Source organism: Suricata suricatta, chromosome 16 (genome assembly GCF_006229205.1).
Source record: "Suricata suricatta isolate VVHF042 chromosome 16, meerkat_22Aug2017_6uvM2_HiC, whole genome shotgun sequence".
In the NCBI taxonomy this organism is placed as follows: domain Eukaryota; kingdom Metazoa; phylum Chordata; class Mammalia; order Carnivora; family Herpestidae; genus Suricata; species Suricata suricatta.
The window spans coordinates 52,603,505-52,629,415 of NC_043715.1; the positions used below are offsets into that span (position 1 = coordinate 52,603,505).

At 54.5% G+C, this 25,911-nt stretch overlaps 2 protein-coding genes across 3 annotated transcripts; both read right to left on the reverse strand.

Annotated features, from left to right (window-relative positions):
* Positions 1 to 25: 25 nt before the first annotated feature.
* Positions 26 to 10,314, reverse strand: VSIG10L (V-set and immunoglobulin domain containing 10 like). Of its 2 annotated transcripts, XM_029925837.1 has the most exons (11): positions 10,230 to 10,314; positions 9,315 to 10,145; positions 8,615 to 8,908; positions 8,172 to 8,456; positions 7,085 to 7,339; positions 6,344 to 6,622; positions 5,791 to 6,087; positions 4,816 to 4,929; positions 4,447 to 4,601; positions 3,587 to 3,696; positions 26 to 368 (listed from the first exon to the last, which is right to left on the reverse strand). In XM_029925837.1, exons 1-10 carry the CDS (start codon positions 10,267 to 10,269, stop codon positions 3,625 to 3,627), a joined length of 2,622 nt encoding a protein of 873 aa, XP_029781697.1. In that variant the 5' UTR covers positions 10,270 to 10,314; the 3' UTR covers positions 26 to 368; positions 3,587 to 3,624. The 2 variants fall into 2 exon arrangements, with proteins under 2 accessions (XP_029781697.1, XP_029781696.1); XM_029925836.1 differs by lacking the exon at positions 26 to 368 and having other exon boundaries at positions 3,301 to 3,696.
* A 3,387-nt stretch (positions 10,315 to 13,701) lies between these two features.
* On the reverse strand, positions 13,702 to 25,379 carry ETFB (electron transfer flavoprotein subunit beta). Its single transcript, XM_029925151.1, has 6 exons — positions 25,223 to 25,379; positions 19,584 to 19,742; positions 19,293 to 19,451; positions 17,452 to 17,514; positions 14,750 to 14,908; positions 13,702 to 13,915 (listed from the first exon to the last, which is right to left on the reverse strand). The coding sequence occupies exons 1-6, from the start codon at positions 25,277 to 25,279 to the stop codon at positions 13,745 to 13,747; spliced, it is 768 nt and encodes a 255-aa protein (XP_029781011.1). The 5' UTR covers positions 25,280 to 25,379; the 3' UTR covers positions 13,702 to 13,744.
* Between the last annotated feature and the right edge of the window lie 532 nt (positions 25,380 to 25,911).

Below are 25,911 nucleotides of genomic sequence, written 5' to 3' on the forward strand. Positions count from 1 at the left end.
CGGGGGGGGGGCCCTGGGGGCCGTGTGTACCAATTCATGGGGAGTGTTGAGACCACCACACCAATAAACGCCTTTTTCCAAAGTCTCTGCCTGCAAGCATCAGTGTCATTAAGGATTTGAGTGAATGGAGGGCAAAGGGTCATGGTCCGTGGTGGTTCCTCCCCAGCATCACTTCTGCCTTCTCGTTGGTAGATTTAGAATTGACCCATAACAGAGGGGATGCCTGATTGGCTCCAGCCAGTGGGCTAATGACAGAGTTCCAGAGCTGAATGGATTCACAAGATGCCCTTCCACTGGATAATGTAGCTCAGTGATGTGAGGTCTATCTAGATCAGTTGCTTTTCCCCATTACACGGAAGATCTGGGGTCTGGAGAGAGCAATGGTGGGGAAGATAGCATGTAAGCCAAAGAATGATACAGAATACAGAGTGGGGGAGGGCGGATTGATTCAGCTAATGACCAGTGACTTAGTCAAGCATGATTATGTAATGAAGCCTCCATAAAAACCCAAGGAACAGCACTTTGGTCCATTTTGGGAGAGTTTCCACTCTTGGGGAACCAGAGTGCTCCCATGTACCACTGAGCTGGGCCCCAAGCTCCACAGGGACAGAATCTCCTTTGTTTAGGAGCCTGCCCTATGTATCTCTTCATCTGGCTGTTGATTCTTATCCTTTCTCATATCCTCTAATAAACTGATAAATGTAAGTTAAGTGTTTCCCTGAGTTCTGTGAGCCACTCTAGCAAATTAACCAAATCTAAGGAAGAGGTCTTTTGAACCTCCAGTGTGTAGCCAGTCAGTCAGGAGCACAGGTAGTTTGGGGCTTGCAAGAGTGAAGTATGGGGGTGGTAATCTTGTACGATTGCACCTTCCAGCTATAGAATCTGATGCTATCTTTAGGGTGTCAGAACTGAGATCATGTCTGAGAATTGTTTGGTGTTGGGCTGTTAGAAATAAGCCCACAGACCCAATCAAAGGAAGGACCTGGAGACTCGGGGCACAGTGATGTGAGTCTTTAATCATTGTTCTTGCAAGAGTGGGTGTCTGACGGACAGGCACACTGCGGGCATTTACAGCAGACAATTTATCTCCTAACACGCAAGTCCCTCCCCTGGTTCCTCATTGGCTGAGTGCTACAAAGGTTACAGCCTTACCCGGAGGTTTCGTGTGCCCATGTGAGGCAAAACTAGACTGATTGGAACAAATGTACATTCCCTGAGGTGAAGCAGAGACTTTTGGCCTCTCCTCCCTTTGTTCTTTGGCTCATGCTCATTGCAAAGTCCTTGGCCCAGAGAGGGGAAGAACCAGGAAGTGAAGTGTCTAAGAGTTTGGGAGTCCAATGTAGTGGTGGTGGGAGGTACGTAGTATTTACAATAGGTTGTAAACCTATTGTTAATGAGGCAGCACAGCTTTTATTTGGTATTTCTGAAAACGAATCATCTCCCTTATTTCTCACAGGGGCAACCCACTAATGTTGGGATCAGGTCCAGAAACCCTAAAAAAGTAACCTTTACAAGCCTAGGAGACCCTTCCCTAACCCATGACCCTAACCTGCCTTGGTCCTGGCTTTGGTTCCACAGCCCCTGACCCTCCTGCCACTCTAACCTAAATACAGAAGTACGTGGTTAGCCTCTGACTTTGTCTCAAAACTGAGAACTTCATGAAGGCACAGGCCATGTCATTTTATCCCCAGCACTTAACAAGGAGCCTGGCACATAGCAGGCAGTCAGTAAGTACTGGTTGAAGGAGCAAATGTTTTGGTCCAATGAAAGGCTGGGCTTCAGCTGCTGTCCCCACACCGCGTTTTTCTTTTTCAGCTGAGTTTCTCATCGGAAACTTAGGGAGTGTGTCCGTGACAATTCCCTTGGCTTTGAGTAACAAAATAAATGCTGGTTTTAGGCTGGCTCAGCAACTTAGTGACCTCCAGGACCAGAGCTCCCGGCATCCTTCTGCTGGGCCACACTCAGCGGGTTGGCATATTGTTTTATGTGGCAAGATGGCTGCTAGAGCACCAGGCATCACCTCTTCACACAACTATATCTGAAGACAAAAGGAAGGGAGCAAGGTTCCCTTCCCACACCTCCTTCCCTCGACCAAGAAAAAGCTTTCCTGGAAGCCTACCGGCAAGCTTCCTTTATTGACCCAACACTAGCCATATCATTGCAAGTGAGGCTGGCCACCCTGACCAAGTGTCTCCGCCTGTATCCTGGGGGGGGGGGGGCAACAGCAAAGAAGGAGGAAACAGCTAAAGCAAGGGCTCTTAGAGGAGGAAAGGATGTGAGGTATTCTGGTTAAAGACTGGGGTGAAGAGGCCTTTGGGAAATAGAGCTCTTGGATCTTTTTGGGAAAGTGAAAGCTGGGGTCCTGGGTACCTGGGATCCCTGGTATCTTTTCTATATCAGTTAGAGCTTTCATTTCCTTTTTAATCTCTAGAGTGGCTTCTGCCTACAAGGGGCTGTGTTTTTTAGGTAGGTGGGTTTTTATGGAGGCTTCATTACATAATCATGCTTGACTAAGTCACTGGCCATTAGCTGAATCAACCTCCAGTCCTTCCCCCTCCTGGAGATTGAGGGTGGGGAGCGGGCAGGGATATGGGATTGAAAATTCCAGATCCTCCATTTGCAGGTTTGATCCTCCAGATTACCAGCCCTGCCTTTGGGCGGACTCCAAAAATCACCTTCATTAATAACAAGACACTCATTCCGTCTTTATGGCTCTGAATCATTTTCAGAAACTGCACCTCAAGACCAGATATATCTACAAAACATATTTTAGTCATCTGAATGACCAAATATATATTTTCTATAAATCACTGTATCTCTGTTACCATTATACTTGAGAAGTGGATGGCATGAGGCAAAAAGTGGTGTTTCAGGCAGAGCAACCTCTAGGGCAAAGCCCTGGAGGCAAAGTCCAGTGACTGGTGGAAAGAAAGCCTTGTATGAATCAAGAAGTACAGGAGGGGGTGGTCAGAGACCAACAGAAGACAAACCACAAGGCTTTGAAAATCGCTGTGAAGTCAGGACCATATCTGAAGGCCAAAGGGCAGCCACAGAAGGGTTTAAAGAGAAGAGGAAACAATCTGAGCTGTTTTAAGATGAAGACCCTGGAGGACGCATGGAAGGCTCAGTCAGTTAATCGTCTGACTTCAGCTCAGGTCACGATCCCGCAGTTCATGAGTTTGATCCTTGCATTGGGCTCTCTGCTGTCAGCGTGGAGCCCTCTTAGGACCCTGTCTCCCTCTCTCTCTGCCCCACCCCACTTGTGCAGGCTCTCTTTCAAAAATAACCATTAAAAACAAATTAAAAAACAAAAAAAGACGAAGACCCTGGGAGCTGTATGGGGGATGGCCTGGAGAAGCAAGTGGATGTCGGAAGACCCCTTGCCTGACTAGAGGGTGTGCAAATCACACTGGTAGGTCAGCAGGGGTCTCTCCCAGTCCAGGAGCCACAGCGGCTTGTTGTGCAAATACAATAGAGTCTTCTGCACAGAGAGGGACACAGGAAGTCCCACTTTCAGGGCCCAGTCTTCAGTCACAGCAGGACAGGATGGCCCTGCCCGCTGCCTGGGTGAAACAGGGAGTCCTACCCAAAAAAATCCTGCTCAGAGCTGGCCACTAACCCTGGTCACACCTGTGTGGCTGCCCGGACAGTCTTTGAGCCCCCATTCAGAGAGATGACTGGACTGGGGCCGGTAGCCTGGAAGAGAAAGGAAGGGAGGGAGACAACCTTAGAGGTTACCCTGAATGTGACATGACTCATGCTATTCTAGCGCTGGCTCACACCATTCAGGAATTAGCCAGGTTCCCTCCATTTGCAAAACGAGAATTAAAAAAAAAAAATGTTCACCTGCTCTTGGGAGAGATAAGACATGCAGCAATCCAGCTTTTTCGGGGAAGAAGATGTCCCCCCCCCCCCTTCAGAAAGGAAATGAAAGTTTTGCCAATTTTATGGAAAAGAATAAAAGCGTTTTCTCTCCTTTAAGGGAAACTAGAATTTCACTCCTAATATAACAAAAATGAGATGGGAATTCCTGACCAATTTTTATATATTTTAAAAAGGGGGGAAATGTACCAACTTTGTCAACTGACAAATAAAGCTGGAGGAAGAGAACTCAGACCATCTCCTCTCCCTGATTAAAACAGAAAAGGGGCGCCTAGATGGCTCAGTCGCTTATGCATCCAACTTTGGCTCAGGTCATGATCTCACAGTTCACGGGTTTGAGCCCTGCATCAGCCCAGAGCCTGAAGCTTGCTTCAGTTTCTCTCTCTCTCTCTCTCTCTCTCTCTCTCTCTCTCTCTCTCTCTCTCTCTCTCTCTCTGCTGCTCCCTACCTCGCTCACTCTCTCTCCCTCAAAAAAAGTGAATAAACATTAAAATCTCTTTTAAAAAACAAACAAAAAACATAAAAAGTTCCGCCCCTGTTCCAGGACTCTGGGGCACCACTCACCCGGTGAGCCCACTTTGGACTAGGGTCCTCCAGCGGGACTTTGAGCGGCAGAGGCTGTGGGGTCTGCACCGGGGTTACACTCTGCATCTTCTTTTCCAGTGGGGGAGCCACAGGTGGCAAAGAGGGAGGATGCTTCTTTTTCTTCAAAGAGTGTCCTGGAAAAAAGAGAAACAGAAACACGTGATTGGCTGTTCCCACACACTAACCCAGCCAATAAGCAGGGAAGCTAGGCTGAGAGGCGGAGCCTTACTTTGATTGGTTGATATTAAGGTGGAGGCGGGATGAATGACCTATGACTGCTCTGATTGGTTCAGCCAGGTCTCCAGTGGGCCTCTTTTTAGGGACCCTCCCAAATGGTCCCTCGCTTACCCCTAAAGCTGCAAAGGCAGCAGATGCACAGGTAGAGAAGTGCCGCCAGGAGCGCCAGGCCAAGTAGGGAGCCCAGGACGATGCCAGCAATGGCCCCTGGGCTCAGGGTGGGGCCTGGAAAAGGCAGATAGAGGATAATTAGGAGCTGGAAGAACCAGAGTTGGATCCAAGTTTCCTAAGCTCCCTGTTCCAACTATTTTAAGACCCAAGAAAATGGGACCCCAGCCTCGCAATTCGTTTTGCATTTATTGAGTAACTGGGTGTGCCTGGCACTCTACCAGCTGGTAATGATCCATTGGTGAGCAAACCCAAACACCTACTCTCATGGGGATTCATTTTTAGGGAAATCAGAAATGAATGCACAAATTAATAACCTAATTATGGTTATGCTATGATGAAAACTAAATGTGCTATGGCAGAAATAATGTGCTATCATAGACAGAGAGTCAATCTTCTGTAAAGACTCTTATTTCCAAATAAGGTCACATTCACAGGTGCTGAGGGTTAAGATGTCAATATAGCTTTTTGGGGGAGACACAATTCAACCAGTCAAGTCAAGATGAGCTCATTAGGGTGGGCCCGAACCCAACAGGGCTAGTGTCCATACAAGAAGAAGACAGAAGCGTGCACAGGGATGGGGGGTGGGGGCTGTGGATAGCTAGAGACAGAGACCAGGGTGATGCAGCCACAAGCCAAGGAACTCCAAGGATTCAATCAAAGGATTGAAGGCCATTATCAGAAGCTGGAAGAGGCCAGCAAAGAATCTACCCGGAGTCCCAGAGGGAGCACAGCCCTCTTTTCCATTAAAAGGAGGACTGCCAAGCTGTGAGAGAGTATCTTTCTATCCGTCCAAGCCACTTGGTTCATGGTCCTTTGTTAAAGGAGCCCCAGAAAATGGATACAAGCAGAAAAGGGGGATAAAGTGAAAGACTAAGGGTGGCAGCCCAGGAGAAGCCTCCAGCAGCCCCAACTCACGAGCCTGGTAAACTTGGCTTTGTGATGGGGTCCCTGGCTGGCCCCCTAGCGTGGGCAGGATACGGAAGGCCCAGGTCCCGGGGTTCCGATGAGGAAGGGGCACCACGGCTGACCGCTCCTGAGGCCCCAGGCTGAGCAGGGTGATCCAGTCCCTGTAGGTGGTGGCTCTAGCCAGGTCAGGGCCTTCTGGTCGTGCCTGCACCTCAAAACCACTGATCAGGGCCCCGCGTTCCACATCCCAAGTCAGCACTGCTGCGTCCTGGGCTCTCTGCAGCCTCCACGAGGAGATGGAAGGTCCTGGAGGGTGGAAGGGGAGGCTAAGGTGGGCGCTGGATTTATGGGTCCTAGAGGGCAGAAGGGAAGGGGCTGCGGAGCTAGACTCATAGGTCCTGGGGGTAGAAGGTCTAGAGAGCCAGACGTCTAGACCCACAAGAGGAAGGGACTGAGGGTTTGGACTCTTGGATCTGACGGAGAAGGGGCTGGGGGCCGAGTTTGAGGGAAGAGAGGCCTGGAAGACCTGGACTTCTGGGTTCCAGGAAAAGAATGGACTCACCAGTGAGGGTGATCTGATTGCCCCCGGCACCCAGCGCCCCGCTGCACAACACGGAGTAATTTCCCAGGTCCCAATCCAGGCTGAAGTTGCTAATGAGGAGTCTGCGCCCATCTGGGCTGAGCCGCAGGCGACCCCCACCTCCTGGGGCCACCGGCCGCCCTTCCCGGGCCCAAGATGCTCTGGATGGTGGAGGACAGCCAGTGGCCTCCAACGCCACCTCTGCCTCCCCGGACCGTGTTTCCTCCACTGCAGGATGCAGCAGCACCTCCCGAGGGGCCTCTGTAGGTAAAAGAAACCCAGGGAGTCCAGACCTGACCCTGGAGTCAAAGACCAAGTCCTGCCCCCTTTGGTGAAGCAAGGAGCTATGAAACCCCAGCACTTTGGGCACATAAGGAAGCCCTGCCCATCTCTCAGTCCATCATCACCTGACTTCCTTAGCATGGACTTACTAGATACATTCTAATGACCCAGGTCCCCGACTGGGGAACTCATATTATTCTTAGCCATTTATTGCTCTGGACAAAAGGAAGATGTCAGCCCTCTTGCTGGATCCAGGAAAGAAATTGTGGCCCCTTCCCCTGCTTGAGGTATAGGGAAAACCTTGGTGCTTCTGCAGGGTTAAAGACAAAGGAAATCTCTTTTCCTGGAGTTAGAAGTCTGCCTTTCTCATTTCCTAAAGGAGCTAAAATTTATACCCCTTCCTGGGGACACAGGAAAGAAGTCCCACCGGCTCTCTCTCACCCGGAGTGACAGTGCAGGTGCGCGTGGCCACCAGGTGGCGAGCGAGGCAGGTGACGGGGACGCCGATGAGCCGGGAGTGAGCGGGGACAGCCGCCTGGAGCGCAGACAGCGCAGGTCCCGCTCGGACGCCTTCAGGGAGACCCTGAAACTGCAGGGAGGCCGCGGGGACCCCACCGGGCCAGGAGCAGCGGAAGCGGAGGCTGCGGTCCCCCGGGCCGCCTTCCACTGAGCACTGTGGGGACCCCGGAGGCAGATCTGTGGAGCAGAGGGAGAGATCAGGGGGTCAGCCTCTCTCCCCTCGCCCCTCCAGCCCCGCCTCTCCGCGCGTTCACGCCAATCCCTCTTCACCTGGACACGCCCCCTAGGCGCCCCCTTTCCCAGAAACTCCCCGGCCGAGTGGGCAGCTACAGCCCCACGGACGGCCCCTCTTTCCTAAGGGAACTACATCTTTGCACTGATTTGTGCCACCCGCCCATCTTCTAGGGTAACTCCGCCCTTTCTAGAATGGCCCCACTCCCCTTCTCTTATGACTCCTCCCCTTTCCCCAGGTTTTTTTTTTTTAATGTTTATTTATTTATTTTGAAAGAGAGAGCATGATTAGAGGACGGGGAGAAGGGGAGAGAGAGAGAGAGGGGAGGAGACTCCCAAGCAGGCTCTGCGCTGTCAGCACGAGCCAAAGGTGGGGATAGATCTCACTAACTGTAAGATCATGACGTCCGTCGAAATGAAGAGTCGGTAGTTCAATTGGTTGAAACACCCAGGGGCCCTCAGAAAGTTATTTGCTGATCCCACGTAACTGGTCCAAGCAACTGAAGCTCCTTCCCTTTCTGCCTCCACTCTTCACCATTTGATCCTCTTAATTTGTTGAGATTGTTCCTGTCCCGGAAATCTCTGGCCCGTCCCCTTTCTTGGCCTTTCTCACCCTACTCTGCACCTCCCTCAGGTCCTTGTTGGCTCCGCCCCCTCCCCCGGGCATCCCCGCCCCTTTTACGGGGGGGGGATCCTCTCCCTCCCTTGCTGGCCCCTCCCCTCAGCTGCGGCCCCGCCCCCTCCGGGTACCCAGCTCGGTCCCGCCCCGGCGGCTCACCTGCCACCGTGAGGTTGAGCAGAGAGCGGCGGCGGCGGCCGGTGCGCGGGTTCGTGGCGAGGCAGGCGTAGGCGCCGGCGTGGCCCGGCCCGACCGCGGGCAGCTTGAGACGCGGGCCTGCGGGCACCGCGGCCTCCGTCGGGTCGGCTAGGCTCCACGCGATGTCGGCGGGCGGCCGCGAGGCGGCGGTGCAGCGCAGGGTCACGTTACTGCCCGCTGTGACATAGAGGGCGGGGATGGCGTCGCGGTCCGAGGAGACCTTGATGACGGGCGGATCCGGGCCGTCTGGGTGGAGGAAGGGGTGGGAACCAGGAGAACTGGGGTCACCTGGGACGCTGCCACGACCCTCGAGGACTGGACCTCCAACAACCCCTCCTCCCCAGGGAGTCGGGAGCCAGAGCTCCCAGATCCCAGTCCCTGACCGGAGGCGTACCCCGACTCACAGAAGACACTGACGTCGGCCGCAGCCTCCGCGTGGCCGAAGGGGCTGCGGACGCGACAAGTGTACCGGGCGTGGTCGCTGCGCACAGGGTGCCCGATGAGCAGCTGGTCGCCCTCTCTGCGGATCCGGGGTGGCTCTGCTCCCTCAGGGTCCGCTGCCTCCAGGGTGCGTCCGTCCCGGCTCCAGCTCAGCTCCCCACGACCCGGGCCCCACCCCATGCAGCGCAGCCGGAGCTCGGCCGCCCCCTCCTCTATCTCAGGGGCCTCGGGCTGCACAGAGAGCTGGGGCAGGGGCTCTGGGAGAAGAGGAATGGACTCAGGACCGTCCCTGGCCCTCTCATCCCCTAGATCCAGGACTCCAGGCCCTGGCCTCCCCACAGCCAGAGCTTTCCAGCCCCAAGCCCGGGGTTCCTCCTCCTCACAGACCCATGAAGTCTGCGTCTCCCCACCACCCCCACACCACCCTCTCCCCTGCTTTCTCCTCTCAGAGACCCATATTTCCAAGCCCCCAGGAGCCTTGATCCCCAGGCCCAACTTCTCTCAAAAACCCCTGTCTTGGCCCCCAGCCCCTATTATCCTTCCTCCCTCCAGCCCAGAAGTCCTCTCTCCCCTGTCCAGGGACCCCTCACTCAGGGGAGAAAACAGCTCAGACAGCAGTGACCTGCCCAAAGGCCTGCACTCTGGTCCTCAGTGCCCACTTACCATATACACCCACCGTGAACTCCCGAATCTGCCGGGAGACCCCAGCCCGGATGACCTCAACAGTGTAGACCCCAGCATCCTCTAGCTGGGCAGAGGCAAGTTCCAGGCCCCCTTGGGTCTGGTCGAATCGCAAGCGGTCCCGGTGAGCAGGATCCAAGCTGATCAGGGGGGCCCCCGGCCCCAGGCCTCCAGCTGCAAGCACCTTAGAGCCTCGGCGCCAGACCACCAGAGCAGGAGGGCCAAGGCCAGGAACTGGAACCAGAGGGAGCTGGATGGTTGTCCCCACTAGCACTGACAGAGGCCTCCCCACTTGCTGGGGGAAGCTTCCCACTGGGTGGGCTACTGCAGTTACTTTGGATTCAGGATTCTGGGCAGAGATTTCAAGATCCGGGTCCTCAAGGGAGAATTGTGAATCTGGGGTCGCAACGTCAGTGTCCGGGACTTGAGCAGAAATGTTTGCAGCTGGGGTCTTAGCCAAGGAGGGCTCCGAGTCGTCCGCAGGAACTTGGGAACCGAAGGTGTCAGAAAATACTTCAGGGCCAGGGACCTCAGCCAAGGTAGGATCCAGGCTCAACTTTTGGCCTGCAGCAGAAACGTTTGACCAGAAGGGCCGAGGGACATCATTAAAATTCGAGGCCTCAGGAAACTGTGTGGGATGAGGGACAGCGGCAGTAGTTTTGGAACCTGGAGACTGATCTGGAAATTTCCAGCTGGGGGGTTTGACGGAGACTTTCAAACCTGGGCCTTGGGAAGAGCTTTCTGAGTACAAGGAGAAACTGGTTTGCTGAACTCCAGAAGAGGCTCTGTGGGTGAGGACCCCTGCTCCGGAGGCTGCAAGGAGAGGAGGGGGGCATCTGGGGGGGCTGCCAAGAGGAGAGGGGGGACTGGTGGGAAGAGCCTGAGCAGGGAACTTACCCAGGAGCAGGCAGAGCAGCAGAGCCGGTGAGGTGTCCATGGTGCTGACCGCACCCGTGAGGACACTGGCGCGAGACTCCAGGGCCAGCACCTGTGCCTCCCTGGTCGACAAGTCCGACAGGCCTGGTAGCTTCCTGGGCGGGGAAGGAAGCCAGACCCAGAGGGAGGTGCCAGAGTTCTCCACCCCCACTCGCACCCCCCACCCCTAATCTAGTGGCAGAGCCAGCCATCCCCACCCCACTGGTCATCATCAGCTGGTCCCATCTGATCCCTGCACTCCCCACACCTAAGGAGAAGATGGCGAGAAAAGAGTCCCAGCGGAACGTGGTAGCAAACCGGTGGGGAAGGAAGCCAGGACGACCTCCTGGAGGAGGGTGAGGTGACCCTTCAGAGAGCCCCATCTCTGATGGCCTAGGCCTCAGTTCAGGCTTCCTCCTCCTCAGCCTCTGGCCTCAAGTCCACTCTGTCCTGCCTACAGCCTCAGATACCTGCATTTGACCCTGCTCCTACTCTGCTCCAACTCCTCCCATGGCTCCCTGCTACCCTCAAAACCAAGTCTCAATTGGTTCTCTCTCACCCAGTCACCTCTCCGGAGACCCATAGCTGCATCTCTGTTCCCCCCAGGGCCTCAAATGCCCTGCATCCCACTAAACTCATCTTCTCTCCAACACAACCCCCTTCCTGGGCTCTCCATCTCAAGGGCAGTTCCCCCACCTATGCAGAGGCTGGGGGGGGCTGCTTCCCGCCTCTCTCCCCTCCCTTCCTGTTCTGCCCCCTGAATCTCTCTGGCCCACCCTTTTGTCTGGGTTCCCACTGGCCAGGCCCTAGCACAGACCCCATCGTCTCCCCTGCCTCTTCCCTCCAAGAATGCCAGTGACATTCTGCCAGTGCCAGTCCGTGGATCAGCACATGGCCCCTCTTTCTGCCCCTGCCCCTCCCGCAGCTCCCCTGTGCCCTCAGGAGACATCCAAGGACCCTTCCAGACCCTGAGTGGCCCAGCCCCAGCCACTCCGGCCACACTCTCCACCCTCTCACTTACTCTTTGGATATCCTGCCATTCTGATGCCCCATCTCTCCCCTCCCAGATTTGTAGGCTGTCTCCTCTGCCTGGAATGTTCCGCTCACTCCCTTGCTGCACCCCCCGCCCCACCCAACTTGTCCTGCAGCCTCACCTAATTAAGAATCATAACAATAATTATCACTTCTCCCAGGCCAGGGACCATGCGAAATGCTTCCCAGGCATTATCTGGCCAAACACTTCCCAATGCCCTGTGAGCTGGGTGTCATTATTCTCGTGTTATAGGAGAGGATAGGAGAGGGGCTAGGAGACAATGGCTCAGAGAGGTCAAGGGACCTGCAGGAGGTTGCATAGCCAGAGAGAGGAGCTGGGCTTTGGGCTCAGGATGCTCAGACTGCTCACTCCTTCAGAAAGCTATTACCCCTTGGGCAGCTGGGTGGCTCAGTTGGTTAAGTGTCCAATTTCGGCTCAGGTCATGATTTCACAGTTCGTGGGTTTGAGCCCCGCAAGGGCTCTGTGCTGACAGCTTGGAGCCTGGAGCCTGCTTCCGATTCTGTGTCTCCCTCTCTGTCTCTCCACTACTTGTGCTCTGTCTCTCTCTGCCTCTCAAAAATAAACATACATACATACACACATCCATACATATTAAAAAAAAAAAAAAGAAAGAAAGAAAGAAAGCTACCACCCCATGCTGGGCTTAGGACCCTTGCTCGGCATCCAGTCCTCTGACCTTATCCAGGGAGTTCTCACCATCCTGATGGTAATGACAATGGCAATACTATAGTGAGCCCTTTCTGTGTGTGAGGTGTGGTTCCGGAGCTGCTACATTAATTCTCTCAAGACCTAATGGGGGAAATTTTGTAGCTTAAAGATGGCTGCAAATTCCTCCCTTACGGAGCCTATGTCCCCTCCCCGTGGATCCAGGTAGCCTCTGATGACGGCAGAAGTGATCCCATCCCAGTGTCTGCCTGGAGGCCCGACCCAGGCAGTAGAATCCACTTCACGTGTCACAGAACACTCCCTCCTGGAACCCGGCCAGGCCGTGAGGCAGGTCCAGCAGCCCCACCGGGAGGAACCGCGGCCCCTGGCTGACAGCCCGCTCAAGCCCCCAACCCTGGCCAGCGTGAGGGCCATGCGACCAGGCCATCTGGGATGTCGATGCCCGGGCCCCACTTGAGACCCCAGCTGACGCCGCATGGAGAGGTAAGCTCTCCTGCCAAGCCCTGCCCAGGCCTCAGATGTATGGGCAGTGACTTTTGGGGTAGTTCTTTATGCCACATCAGCCAACCAGACACAAGCATTATTACGCTACCTGAGGGAGGAGGAAGTCTGGGCTCGGAGAGAAGGAACTTGCTGGGGCCTCAGGATCCAGATCCCAAGCCCTTAACCACTCCACTAAGCTCTTACTATTCTGATCAGCCAGATGAGGAAACGGAAACTCAGAGATACAAGGTAACTCACTCAAGATTCCCACAGCTGGGGGGCACCTGGGTGGCTCAGTCGGTTGAGCGTCGGACTTTGGCTCAGGTCATGATCTCACGGTTCGTGGGTTTGAGCCCCACGTCGGGCTCTGTGCTGACAGCTAGCTCAGAGCCTGGAGCCTGTCTTCGGAGTCTGTTTCTCCCTCTCTCTCTGTCCCTCCCCTGCTCACACTGTCTGTCTGTCTCTCTCAAAAAATAAATAAAATGTAAAAAAAAAAAATTTAAGATCCCACAGCTGGGAAATGTGAGAGAGGGTCTGAAATCACTGAGATTGGGGGCGCCTAGGGTGCTCCTACCCTTTAAGCATCTGACTCTTGATTTCAGCTCAGGGCACGATCTCATGGTTCATGGGATCTGGCCGGAGTCACAGAGTCTGCTCGGGATTCTCTCTCTCCCTCTCTGCCCCTCCTCCGTGGGTGTGCGTGCATGTGCACACTCTCTCTCACTCTCTCTCAAAAATATATAAACTTTAAAAAAATAAAATAACAAAATCAGAATCTGACTCCAGGCCCCAGCTCCACATTCCCACCTGAAGTGTTTGTCTGTGTCACCAACCAAAACCAGAACTTCCTGCCTCCTTGTCACCTGTGCCCCGGGTCTCAGCAGGCCCCTGGCACCTGTGAGTCCCCAGCAAAAACTCTGCAATCTGACTCCACCTTCGCTGACATGTGTCTTTCAGGAACTCAGCTAAGATGCCATCTCCCCGGGAAGCCTCTGACCCCACAATCCACGTCAGACGCCCTAGGTGGGCTCCCAAGTGCACGGTGTCACCTCTGCTTACAGCTGGCTCCGCCCATGTCCATCCCTCCCTCGCCCCCACCCCCAAAATGGAACCTTCTCAGGGACTGGATGTGACTCACCTGGGTCCCCAGTGTCACCCAGCACTGGGCCTGGCACGCAGGAGACTTAGGTAAATGTCTGTTGAATGAATCAAAGGACAGGTCTCCACGGAATGAGTGAACAAAGACAGTCGTCGGAAGGGTCATAGTTTTATTGCTGAGTTTCAGGAAAGGGGCTCAAATCCGCCCAATCTCCCTCAGCTTGGCCACCAGGTCCTCCGTGGTCTCCACCTTGACTCCAGCCGTGCGCTGGGGCGGGTCCTCCACACTAACCACCGAGAGCTTGGAGGTCAGGTCCACACCCAGGTCTCCGGGCTTGATGACCTCAATCTTCTTTTTCTTGGCTTTCTGCACAGGAGCAGCCACAGTTCACAGGGCTATGGAAGCCCAGGCCCACCCTTCCCCGCCCCACCCCCAACCCCTACCCACCAGGCCCACGCCTCAGAACCAAGCCCACTGCCCGAACTTGTTTGGGCCTTCCCACTAGCCAGACACACGTGACCTCTTACAGGGCCCAGTATAGATAACTGTGTCGGCAGGCATGTACTGGGAAGCCCTTCACTGGCTGAAATGGACTCGCAAACCCAACCTTCTGGGAGAAAGAACAGCTCAATGGGCTTTTGGCCAAGCCGACCCACAGACCCCACCCTTCTGAGAGGACCCACTGAACTCTCCCGGTGGGCTGAGATAACTCACTGAATGCATCCTATTGGCTGAGATTATTCACTCTAGCCTTCCTATTGGCTGAGACGATCCACTATACCCTTCCTATTGGCTAAGATGGTATGCTAAACTCTCCCTATTGGCTAAAATGACCCAATAAATGCATCCTATGAGCCGTGATGAACAGTGAACTCTTCCTTTCAGCAAGGTGCCGATCCCTTCCAGGGATGAGAAGTTCCTGGGCCCGCAGTGAGCTCACCTATCCCCGAGCCTGCAATGCGCTCACCCATCCCCTGACCCGCAGTGAGCTCACCTATCCCCGGGCCCGCAGTGAGCTCACCCATCCCCGGGCCTGCAGTGAGCTCACCTATCCCCTCCGAGCCTGCAGTGCACTCACCCATCCCCGAGCCTGCAGTGCACTCACCCATCCCCGGGCCCGCAGTGAGCTCACCCATCCCCGGGCCTGCAGTGTGCTCACCCACTCCTGGGCCCTCGGTGCCTCCTCTGCTAGGCACTCACCATGATGTTGGGTAGCGTGGCATAGCGAGGTTCGTTGAGCCGCAGGTCAGCGGTCACCACTGCAGGCAGCTTCAGGCACAGGGTCTCCAGGCCCCCGTCAATCTCCCGCTCCACTTTCACCTTGTCCCCCTCCAGTGTCACCTGGGAGGCGAATGTGCCCTGAGGAGATGGGAGGGTGGGTGAGGTTAATTCACCGCAGGCACAGAGCAAGGAGAGTGCATGTGCAGGTGAGCCAATGAATGAGAGAACAGAAGAGAGAGAGTCCCACCAGGTAAGCCATACACATCAAGTTCATAAATAGGAGGAAGCTACAGAAAGGGAATCTCAAAAATCTAAGGGAGGGTCCCTGTACTTTCACTGGGAGCCAACGTGTAGGTCTTAATGACCTGAACCTGCCAGTTAGGTTCCTACCTATTATTAACCTACCTTAATAATGATGAACTCGCATTGAGTGTAAACAACTTATGTGCACTAAGTCATCAGGCCCTCATAGGAACTCTGTGAGATAAGTGCTATTATCCCCACCTTACAGATGAGGAAAATTGAGGCAGAGGGAGGCTCAAATATGTGCTCGCTGTCACCCAAGAGCTGGCAGTCTGGCTCTAGGCTCCATGTCATGCTCCCACTACCCATTCTGCCCCCAGGAGCTCCCTGAGAGGCCCCTCTGCGGGGCTAACAACAGCCTCCCGTGCTCGCCTTGACCCTGGAAACAACCCCTGGGACCCCACCCTCCTTGTCTAACCAGCCTGCTTCTTCACTGGACAAATCTTTCAAGTCTCAGCTGGGATGTCCCGTCACTCATCCGAGCCCCCATGAGCCAGCCCTGGGGGTGCACGACGAACATGACCAATAAGGCCCCGGCTTTTGTGGGCATTTATCCGGCCAGGAAGACTGCTGGGAACCAAGTAACTGGTGGCCAAGTAATAACGGTAGTCACCAGACTCACATATCTTCTGAGCACGTGAAATGTGGCTCGTGTGATTGAGGGATGGAATTTTTCATCTTACTTATTTTTTAAAATGTGTCTAAACAGGGGAGGGACAGAGGGAGGAGGACAGAGAGAATCCCAAGCAGGCTGTCTGTGCAGAGTTGGATGTGGGGCTCGATCCCGTGAACCGTGTTACTTACTTAATTTCAATTTAAACACTGATGAGCCAGATTCATTACCATGATGACGGTAATGGAGTGTACGTGTGTCAAAGTTTACCAAACTGTACACTTCACAAACGTGCAGTGTATGGTAGGTCACTGACATGTCAATAAAAAGCTATTTTAAAAAATGGGGCGCCTGGGTGGCTCAGTTGGTTAAGTGGCCGACTTCAGCTCAAGTCTGATCTCACCTTTCACGGGTTCAAGCCCCACATCAGGCTCTGTGCTGACAGCTTGGAGCCTGGAGCCTGCTTTGGATTGTGTCTTCCTCTCTCTCTGACACCCAAACCCCCTACTTGCACTCTGTGTGTGTCTCTCTCTCAAAAACAAATAAACATTAAAAAAAAAAAGTCCATGCCATCAATGGAAAACTTTTTTTTTTTTTTTGAGAGACAGAAAGAGACAGCATGAGCAGAGGAGGGTCAGAGAGAGAGGGAGACACAGAATCCGAAGCAGGCTCCAGGCTCTGAGCTGTCAGCACAGAGCCCGACGCGGGGCTCGAACCCACGAACCATGAGATCATGACCTGAGCCAAAGCCAGACACTTAACCGACTGAGCCACCCAGGTGCCCCGTGGAAAACTTTTAAGTCTGTTTGGAACAATTTGGGTATGTGAAACTACATTTTCAACTGTGAATTTTAGGAATCTGAATTATTTCTGATGGAAATTCAGCATCTGAATGGAGATACGCCGTAGACATAAAATCCACACTGGAGGGGCGCCTGGGTGGCTCAGTCAAGTAAATGTCCAACTCTTGATTTCAGCTCAGGTCATGATCTCACAGTCTGTGAGTTCAAGCCCCATCTTGGGCTTCGTGCTGACAGAGCAGAGCCTGCTTGGGATTCTCTCTCTCTTCCTCTCGCTCTGTCCCTCCCCCACATGCATCCTCTCTCTCTTAAAATATAAACTTAAAAAAAATAAGATAAATAAATAATAAATAAGATAAATAAAATCCATACTGGATTCTGAAGATGTCATACAAAAAGAAAAAGAATGTGAAATATCTCAGGAGTTTTGAGATCATATGTTGAGATGATAATATCTTAGATCTTAGGTTAAATAAATGTTATTGCAATTCACTTTGCCTGTTTCTTTTTACTTTTTTAATCTGGCTGTGAAAAATGCTAAATTACCTAGGAGGCTCATGTCTCTATTGGACTGGCAGAGGTGGAGAGTGGGGATTCTGGAACCGAGGAGGGGACACGAGGATTGCACACAGGGATGAGTAAGGAAGGCCTCTCTAAAGAGGTAATAGCCGAGCACAGACCTAAAGGAGAGTGGGAAAGCCATGAGGCAATCTGAGGGAACTGTGTTCTAGGCTGCGCAAGTGCAAAGGCCCTGAGGCAGGGATGCGTTCGGTGTCGCTGGTGAGTGATCGGACTGAAGACAGAGCACCAAAGGCCCGGATAAGACCTGGTGCCCTGGCTGTGCACCTGCCGGCAGGAGTAGCCATCCTTACATATGCCTTCCTCCAGAAAGGCAGGGACAATGGTGGCCCTGTTCTAAGCCCCCAGGCCCAGCCCCCAGAAGGCATTCCCCACTCCAGCCTCACCTGTGGCCAGTCTAGAAATCCAGCGGTCATCTGCCCCGTCTGGTTACAGTCATCATCGATGGCCTGAGTGAAGACAGAGAGAGGACTATATGACAATGGGCCTCTGTCCAGATGGGGGTTGGCAAACATTTTCCAAATATGTGGTCTCTGTCACAGCTATTCCACTCTGCTGCGGTAGTGCACAAGCCATAGACAGAAATGTGCCTGTGTGAAGCAACAAGGGTCGTGGTGTTCCAATAAAACTTTATTTATAAAATCAGCAGTGGCCATGGGCCATAGTTTGCCGCCTCCTGGACTAGAAGGATACCACCCCCTCACTTGGGCCTGGGGAGAGGCAGTCACCTGTCCAAGGGCACACAAGGACATCTGGCATCCCCAGTGCCAAATCTTTGCCCCTGGCATAATTCACAGAAGCCTCCCACAAGCCAGGACCTGGGCCAGGCACACAGGCAGGATCTGGGCCAATGAGAACTATCCCCGACCCTAGTGATTGGTTCAGAGATCAGTACTTGACTCAAGCTGGACCAATGAACAGTCAGCTCTGGAAGTGTTCTTGGAGCCCTTGGGAAAGAGGCTCTTTACTTTCTGCTGAGGTTGCTAGGCTCCTGGGAGGTGGGCCTGGAGATGCAGAGAGTAAAGACAAGGTGGAGGAGTAGAGCCTAGAGCTGCCATGTGACGCTGGATCAAGCCATGCCTGAAGCTTGTTATATGAGCCAACATTTCACTTTTTGGCTTCTGCCAGTTTGATTCTGACCTTGCCACCTACAACAAAGACTGTCCTGACCCGGTTTATCCTGTGTCTTCCCAGTTGGAGGCCCTGGCCCAGAAACTGTCCCTGACAACCAGGGCAGGCAGGACATGAGTCTGCGACCCACCAGAGAATGGAGGAGGTGTTGAGAGGCCATGATGCCAGCCCCAGTGTCCTGGGGAGCTGGTGACAGACCTGGGTCCCCAGACCCCTGAGCCCTACCCAGACTGTGCCTTTATGGCCCGTTCTCCGGTTAGGCCCCCTGCCTCAGCTTACTGACTTATACTAATTCCCTTGCTGTTGGTCATCTCTCTCGTTTTCCACAGTCTGGCATGTACAGGGCTGGGCAGGATACCCAACATCCTATATAGACTCATCAGCCTCTGCCTCTCCCCAGGGACTGATCCAGCCTGCTGGGATCCCTGCCTCTTCCCACCAGGGCCCTGGCTCTCCCTCTGAGACTCCCAGGCCTTCCCGGTGCCCTGTCTGATCCCTTAGTCTCTGACATTCTCAGCCTCCTCTTTAAGCCCCTGCCCCTAGATCTCTCCCCTCCCACTGCTGTCGGCCCGAGGCTCTTCTGAAGATCCTCTGCCCTTCCCTGCGTGAGGCCACATTGTCTGTCTCAAATGGGAGGGTGTGGGCAGGCTACTCAAAGGAAGGCTGTCGCCTACCCAGTCTCGGGTGCAGGTGCCACATGGGGGGCAGTGTTCTAGTTCAATGTTAGCCCCCAAGCTCCTCCCCAAACCCTGGCCTCCAGTCTCTCCCCTTCTAGTCTATTCCTCATGGCCTCAGTTCTTCCAGAACTTTCCTCTCTGTCCCTCCCAGCCAGACCGCAGCACTGCCTTTACCTCCTTCCGCACCCCCTCAACTCCCTGCAGCTCAAGTGCTGCTCCTCGAGTCACAGGTCTCTCTGTTCTGTCCCCATCAAGCCTCCCGTTTCCCCCACACAGACCCCCAGGGCTATGACGCACCTCCCACCCCCAGGGACCCTGCCCAGCCTGGTCCCCTGCAGCCTCAGCTCCTGCCATGCCCCGCCCCCAAGTCCTGAGCAGGGATGACGAGGGGGGTGGGGGGAGGGGCCGGGCACACGTACCTGCTTGCCCAGAAGCACCAGGTCCACCTTCTCCTTCTCTGCCAGCTTGGCCAGGACCCGGGCCACCTGCAGGGGCCCCAGGCGATCCGCCTCCGCAGCTGGCACCTCCACGTGGATGCCTCGGTCCGCGCCCATGGCCAGAGCGGTGCGGATGGTCTCCTGCCAGGAGAAGGGGCTCCACTTGGCTTGTAGCCCCGGGGGGGAGAGGGGCCCAGGAGCCCCCCAGGTCCCGTCCCTCCTCCGTCCCTCCTCCCTCAGACCCGGGACTCAGGGCCCCGCCCCCTCTCCCACCTGGCACTGGACGGGCCCGCAGCTGACGGCGATGACCTCTTTCACCAGCTTCTTCTCCTTGAGTCGCACGGCCTCCTCCATGGCGATCTCACAGAAGGGGTTCATGGAGTGCTTCACGCCATCGGTGACCACGCCCGTCTTGTCAGGCTTTACCCGGATCTGCCCAGCCGGGAAGGGAAGGGCCAGGGTCAGGGGACGGGCACGACAAGCAAAGAAAGGGACAGGGCCTTGCCCAGAGTCCCACAGGCAGGTGGAGGCCCACCTTATTATGCTATTCAGACATGCTCTAAGCACTGGGGACACCTGACATCTCGTCCTGCTCTGTCACTGCTCTGCTCCTTGGGCCTGAAAGCATGTTTCTCCAAGTTGTGTTTACCGTAACCCACGGTGAGAAATACATCTCATGATGCTCCGGAGTATATGACTAATACGTCACATATACTTGTAGATAAATAGGAATCCCGCCACCATGTGAGGCTTGCTGAACAATACTTACCCTTGCTTTGTACATCGTCCCCTGACATTTTCTTTTAATTTTTTTAATGCTTTTTATTTGAGAGAGAGAGACGGCTTGCGAGTGGGAAAGGGGCCGAGAGAGGGAGACACAGAACACGAAGCAGGCTCCAGGCTCCGAGCTGTCAGCGCAGAGCCAATGCGGGGCTCGAACCCACGAACCGTGAGATCATGACCTGAGCCGAAGTTGGACGCTTAACTGACTGAGCCCCCCCAGGTGCCCCCCCACCATACTTATTTAGATTTCCTATCAATCTTCTCTCCCCTGGAATGTCAAGTCCCTGAGGACGGGGATTTCTGTCAGTGCTGTTCATGACTGGACTCGGAGGCCTGACTTGGCACCTGGCGTACTGTCAGGCCCTGCTTGGGAAGAACATGTCGGATGCCAGCGTGAGAACCTGCATCAGAACCACTCAGACGCTGGTAGGGGCGCCGGGGGGGGGGGGGCTCGGTCGGTTAAGCATCTGACTTCAGCTCAGGTCATGATCTCACAGTTCGTGGGTTCAAGCCCCGCGTCAGGCTCTGGGCTGACAGGGAGCTCAGAGCCTGGAGCCTGTCTTCAGATTCTGTGTCTCCCTCTCTCTCTGACCCTCCCCTGCTCGCACTCTCTCTCTGTCTCTCAAAAATAAATAAAAGACATAAAAAAATGGAAGCTCTTCTTTAAAAAAAAAAATAAATAAATCATGAGGTTTTATAAACCAATGGAGATGCGTCAGCATGAAGCTTCCAAGTCTGTCTCTTAAAGATGCAAACTATTAACCTTCAACAGAAACAGCCAGGACCCCGGGGAGGCATCGATCGGCCCCAAGGGCTCTCTACGTGTATTAACTCATGCAACTGTCCTAACAGCCTAGGAGGTCAGTCACTGCCATTACCATCCCTCTTGTACTGATGGGGCCACCGAAGCACAGAGAGGCCCAGCGCCTTGCCCAGGACCACGCCGCAAGGAGGTGGCAGGACCAGGGTCCGAACTCCAAGTCTGACTTGGGAATTGTGAGCCGGGCCCTCGAGAGGTAGGAGACTCCGTCCTACCATCCGTGGCCCATGACACAGGAGCAGGTGATTATAAAGTGACTTCTGAAAGCTGCCCCTGAGCTCTTGACAGAGCTCAGGGACTTCTCTGTGGTTCTGTCCCCTAAGTCTTGTCCATCGAGCGAGTCACTCTGGGGCTTTGGGCAGAGCACAGAGCGACCAGGACAGCCAAGCCAGATGGAGAGGTGGTGGCCAGGGAGTAATGCCCCGTAACCAATGACCACGGCGGTGGTCAGTGCTCTGAGACCCTTCCACGGGAGACGGCATCTGGGGCAGGCAAAGAGGACCAGTATCCTCACGGAGGTGACATGTGTGACCTGTAGGAAGAGGAGGTGCCAGCCTTGCCAAGAGTGGAAGGAACGAGAAGGCCACGTGCTCCCAGAACCGAGGCACACGTGACTGGCTGGGGTAAGGCCCAGAGATGGAGACAGGTTTTCTGGGGCCTGAAGTTTCTGTCCTTTGGAAGATCTTTTTTCAGAAAAAGCAGCTGGGACACCTGGGTGGCTCAGTCAGTTGAGCATCTGACTCTGGCTCAGGTCATGGTCTCCCAGTTCGTGAGTTCAAGCCCCACATAGGGCTCGCTGCTGTCAGCATGGAACCTACTTTAGATCCTCTGTCCTTCTCTCTGCTCCTGTGCTCTCTCTCTCAAAAATAAATAAGACACTTAAAAAAATATTGGGGCTCCTAGGTAGCTTAGTCAGTGAAGCATCGAACTTCGACTCAGGTCATGATCTCACAGCTCATGAGTTGGAGCCCCACATTGGGCTCAGTGCTGACAGCTCAGAGCCTGGAGCCTGCTTCGGGTTCTGTGTCTCCCTCTCTCTCTGCCCATCCCCTGCCCGTGCTCTGTCTCACTCTGTCTCTCTCTCTCTCAAAAATAAATAAACATTAAAAAAATAAAAAATAAGAAAAATATGAATCAATTAATTAATTTAAAAAAGAAAATGCATATCAAATCATGAATGCAAAATTGACTCAGTCTCTCCCCAAGGCCTTGAAAGAAACTCATCGCCTCAGGGAAAGCACAGCCCTGGCCAGAACTGAGGGTTACTGGGTTGTCAAATGCCTTCTCATTAATGCTCTGGACACCCAGTCACAGACGTGCACACGGACACACACGGAGTATAGCATCTGCTTCTGAACAAATGACTAAATAAACCTGCGTTCCTAATACTGCCAATAATACTTACCGAATGCCAGCCAACTCTTACCATGAGCCAGGCACTATTCTTTTTTTCTTTTTTAGTGTTTGCTTATTTTTGAGAGAGAGACACACACACACACAGAGTGCAAGGCGGGGAGGAGCAGAGCGGGGGAGACACAGAATCCGAAGCAGGCTCCAGGCTCTGAGCTGTCAGCACACAGCCCAATGTGGGGCTCGAACTCACAAACCGTGAGATCATGACCTGAGCAGAAGTCCAAGGCTCAACTCAGGCGCCTCCTGGCCAGACACTATTCTAAGGGCTTCTTCGATCTCCGCTGCCACCTGATCTCCACTGCCACCCGATTCAGGAGGAGGAGGCTCAGAGTGCTTAAGCAGCTCCCCCAAGGTCACACAGCAGGAAGCCGACCCAGGAGGCTTGGCCTGGAGTTGGCGCTGAACATTCTTGTGAGGTAACCAATGTCTAAGACAGCAGTGTCTACAGCAGACTCTCCCAACCCTGGAGCTGGAATTCTGGAAGGAGAGACAGACACTAGAGAGAACAATCAGTAAATGAGACGGGATTACAAAAAGATAAGAGTATGGGTGAAATCACAGCAAGGGAGGAGGCAGGGACAATGGGGGCCGCAGCTTCAAGTCAGTGTCCAGGACAGGCCTCCCAGAGAAGGTGACGTGAGAGCCAAGACTGGAAGGAGGTGAAAAGGCCACGCTGAGAACAGAGTGTGTAAGACCTGGCATCCACCCCAAGGAGCCACTGATCTGAGGGGCCGGGGGGTGGGGGGGGGACACCTGGGTGAACAGAGGATCCCAATTCAGTGTGGCAGCAGAGCTGAGAGAGGCAAGCCCAGGGGGCTGCAGAGGAGCCCAAGGACACATCAAGGAACATGAGAGGGAGGAGGCGGAGGTGGGGGGGGGGCTTCCTGAAGGAGGAGGATACCAAAGAATCACTAAACCCTGACAGGTCAGCGATGGGCAGGACAAGGGAGGTACAGCTGGAGAGGGAAGGGTGCCCAGGCAGAAGGCACAGTGGGGACAAAGGTCCAAGCCAAGAAGGGGCCTCGTCCGTCAGGAAAAATCAGGTGGGAGCTATGGGAGCACAAGGGGTAAGGAAGGGACAGGGCTCTGTAAACGGCGGGACAGGGGCCAAGGCCCGACCACTAAGGGTCTTGAACCCCAGGCTGGGGGGCTGGGACTTTGTCCTGAGGGTGGTGGGAGCCTCAGGGCAGCTCCAGGTGCCAGAAGAGCTGGGAGGCGGGGAGAGGACAGACCGGAGGAACAGGACACAGCTGATACCCCCTCTTCGTTCTCTCATTCGGCGCACCCGTGCCAGGCATCGTGCTGGGTGCGGCTGGGACCCAAAGCCCGTCAAACTGGGGCCTGCCAGGTCAGGGAGACAAATATGACCCAGGCATTGCAGGCCACGGAGACCAGGGCCCGGGGCGGAAGGAGACCCAGGGGGCGGCAGAGCCCCAAGGAACAGTTAGAGGTGGGAGGAGACCAGGAGGGCAGGTCCCAGGACCCAGAGCAACGTCCCTGCCATCTGCTGTCATCAGGCCTCCCAGCTGCTGAGTGAAAGGAAGAGCAGAGACCAGAGCGGGTCTTGCCTGCATGTGGATTCTGACTGTGGCCACCCGGAGCGGGGTGACAAGTAACAGAACCTCCACAGGCCTCAGTGTCCTCACCTGTCCAATGGGATTAAAAATAATACCTAGGGGCACCTGGGTGGCTCAGTCGGTTAAGCGTCTGGCTTCAGTTCAGGTCATGATCTCACAGTTCGTGGGTTCAAGCCCTACATCAGGCTCTGTGCTGACAGCAAAGCTCAGAGCCTAGAGCCTGCTTCAGATTCTGTATCTCCCTCTTTCTGACCCTCTCCTGCTCATGCTGTCTCTCTCTGTCTCTCAAAAATAAATTTAAAAACATAAAAAAAAATTTTTAAGTAATACCTAGAGCCTACTGAAAGCACTGAATGGGTTAGTCTCTGTCAAGGACTTGGAGTCCTGCCCCTTTGTAGTGATCACTCACTACACATGAGCAGTACGATCACTGAAGTTTCCATGCCAAGTGCGGCTGCCGGGACCTCCTCCCCACCCCACTCCCCAAGCTGGCAGGGACCCTGGTTTCATGCACCCCGAGGCCTGTGACAAGCTAGGCCCTATGTTGGGCAATGCTGGGGACAGAGGTGGAATCCCAGTCTGATGGTGGGACACACATAGATGGGCAGTCACCACCTTCAGTCTGCTTTAAGCCAAGTAATAGGAGACACTGGCCTGAGAGGCTGTGTCCGATTCACCTCTGTCCAGACCAGCTTCTCTCTGGGGACAAGCCAGGCCCTCAGGAACACTTCTCCCCTCCCTCCCCCAGCCCTCTCATGGAGAATGAGAGCCATTCCACCAGCTGGAACAGGATTCCATCTCCAGCAAACACTTCTCCCTCCCTTCCTAGCAGGAGCCTCCTCGTTCACCCTGCATGCGGCTATGCGGAGTAAAAGACAAGTTTCTGGGCTCCCACAGCGCCCTTGTACTGGAATAATCAACAGAGTGTGCAATGCAGGCTAAAGATTAAAGTGTGGCTTGTGTGCAAAGCACTGGTTGGATTGTGGAGTCAGACAGACCTGGAGCGGAAATCTCAGCTCTATCCCAGCCCAGGTGAGTGACCTCTCTGTGCCTCAGTTTCTCCATGTGTTATATAGGGGCCATGACACCTCCAGCAGGTAAGAAATAGAGAAGTAACTCGCACCGCACACAATTATTAAGACAGTGAGTCCAGAACTCAGAAAAGGGAACTTCACAGTCATTGATCTTTGCCCTCAGGTGTGACTTTGACTTTTGGGGAAAGAGCGGCAGAGACCAGAGGTACAAGAAGACTTCCCATACAGTGACCCCGGAAGCACAGGGCCGCGGGGTTCGGGGAAGTTGGGGGGGGGCCCGGTCACCTTCACAGCGAAGTCGATGACCCTCTTGACAGCCACGAGCGCACGCAGCTCCGCCATCTTTCTGTTTCTGCCACCTGCCGGGTCAATTGGCACACTCTCCTACTGGAACCAGACGTCCCGCCTCCCTGCGCCCCTTCTCCCGGCCCCTCTCTGCGCCTGCGCCCCACGTCGCCAGCCAGTCAACCGCTGTGGTGTCCGCCTCCGCCCCAATAGAGAACCAATCGGAGGCCCGGGGGGGGGGAAAGAAGGTGTGGCAAGAGGAATCGGACCAATAGGAACTAGCCCCGGACCAAGAGGCGGGACCCGAGGGGAAAGGAAACAGATCTAGAGAAGGGGGCGTGGCCTGGGACTAGGGGAAAGGTCGTGCGCTTAGGAAGATGCTCCCCGAGTGGAATTCCTCCCACGTTTTCTAAACTTTTCCCGGTGTCCTCGATTTATCCCCTCCTCCAGTTCCCCGCCTTTTCTTTGACTCTACAAGCCGCCATGCCTGTGCCTCCTGCCCTGTTTCTGTCTCCCCATTTTCTTGCCATGTTCCTCGTCCCATGATCATGCCTCTTACATTCCCCTATACCCGTTTTCCCTGCAAGTCCTTACATCCCCTCCAAGCGTCCTGTGCGCTCCTGACCCCACTACCCCGATCCCCGTTCCCCCTCCCAGTCCGTGTGCCTTGTCCACTCCAAGCTCGTGTC

What these genes read in the sequence shown, in the direction of transcription:
- VSIG10L (XM_029925837.1), bottom strand. Translation starts at nt 10,269, where the DNA reads ATGGACACCTCACCGGCTCTGCTGCTCTGCCTGCTCCTGG. An exon ending in CACCTGCACTGTCACTCCGG is followed by an intron (nt 6,623 to 7,084) that starts GTGAGAGAGAGC and finishes TTTTACCTACAG; the next exon opens with AGGCCCCTCGGGAGGTGCTG. An exon ending in AAGCCAAGTTTACCAGGCTC is followed by an intron (nt 4,930 to 5,790) that starts GTGAGTTGGGGC and finishes TGCCTTTTCCAG; the next exon opens with GCCCCACCCTGAGCCCAGGG.
- ETFB (XM_029925151.1), bottom strand. Translation starts at nt 25,279, where the DNA reads ATGGCGGAGCTGCGTGCGCTCGTGGCTGTCAAGAGGGTCATCGACTTC. An exon ending in TCATCGACTTCGCTGTGAAG is followed by an intron (nt 19,743 to 25,222) that starts GTGACCGGGCCC and finishes CCGGCTGGGCAG; the next exon opens with ATCCGGGTAAAGCCTGACAA. An exon ending in CCACGCTACCCAACATCATG is followed by an intron (nt 13,916 to 14,749) that starts GTGAGTGCCTAG and finishes GCTCCTGTGCAG; the next exon opens with AAAGCCAAGAAAAAGAAGAT.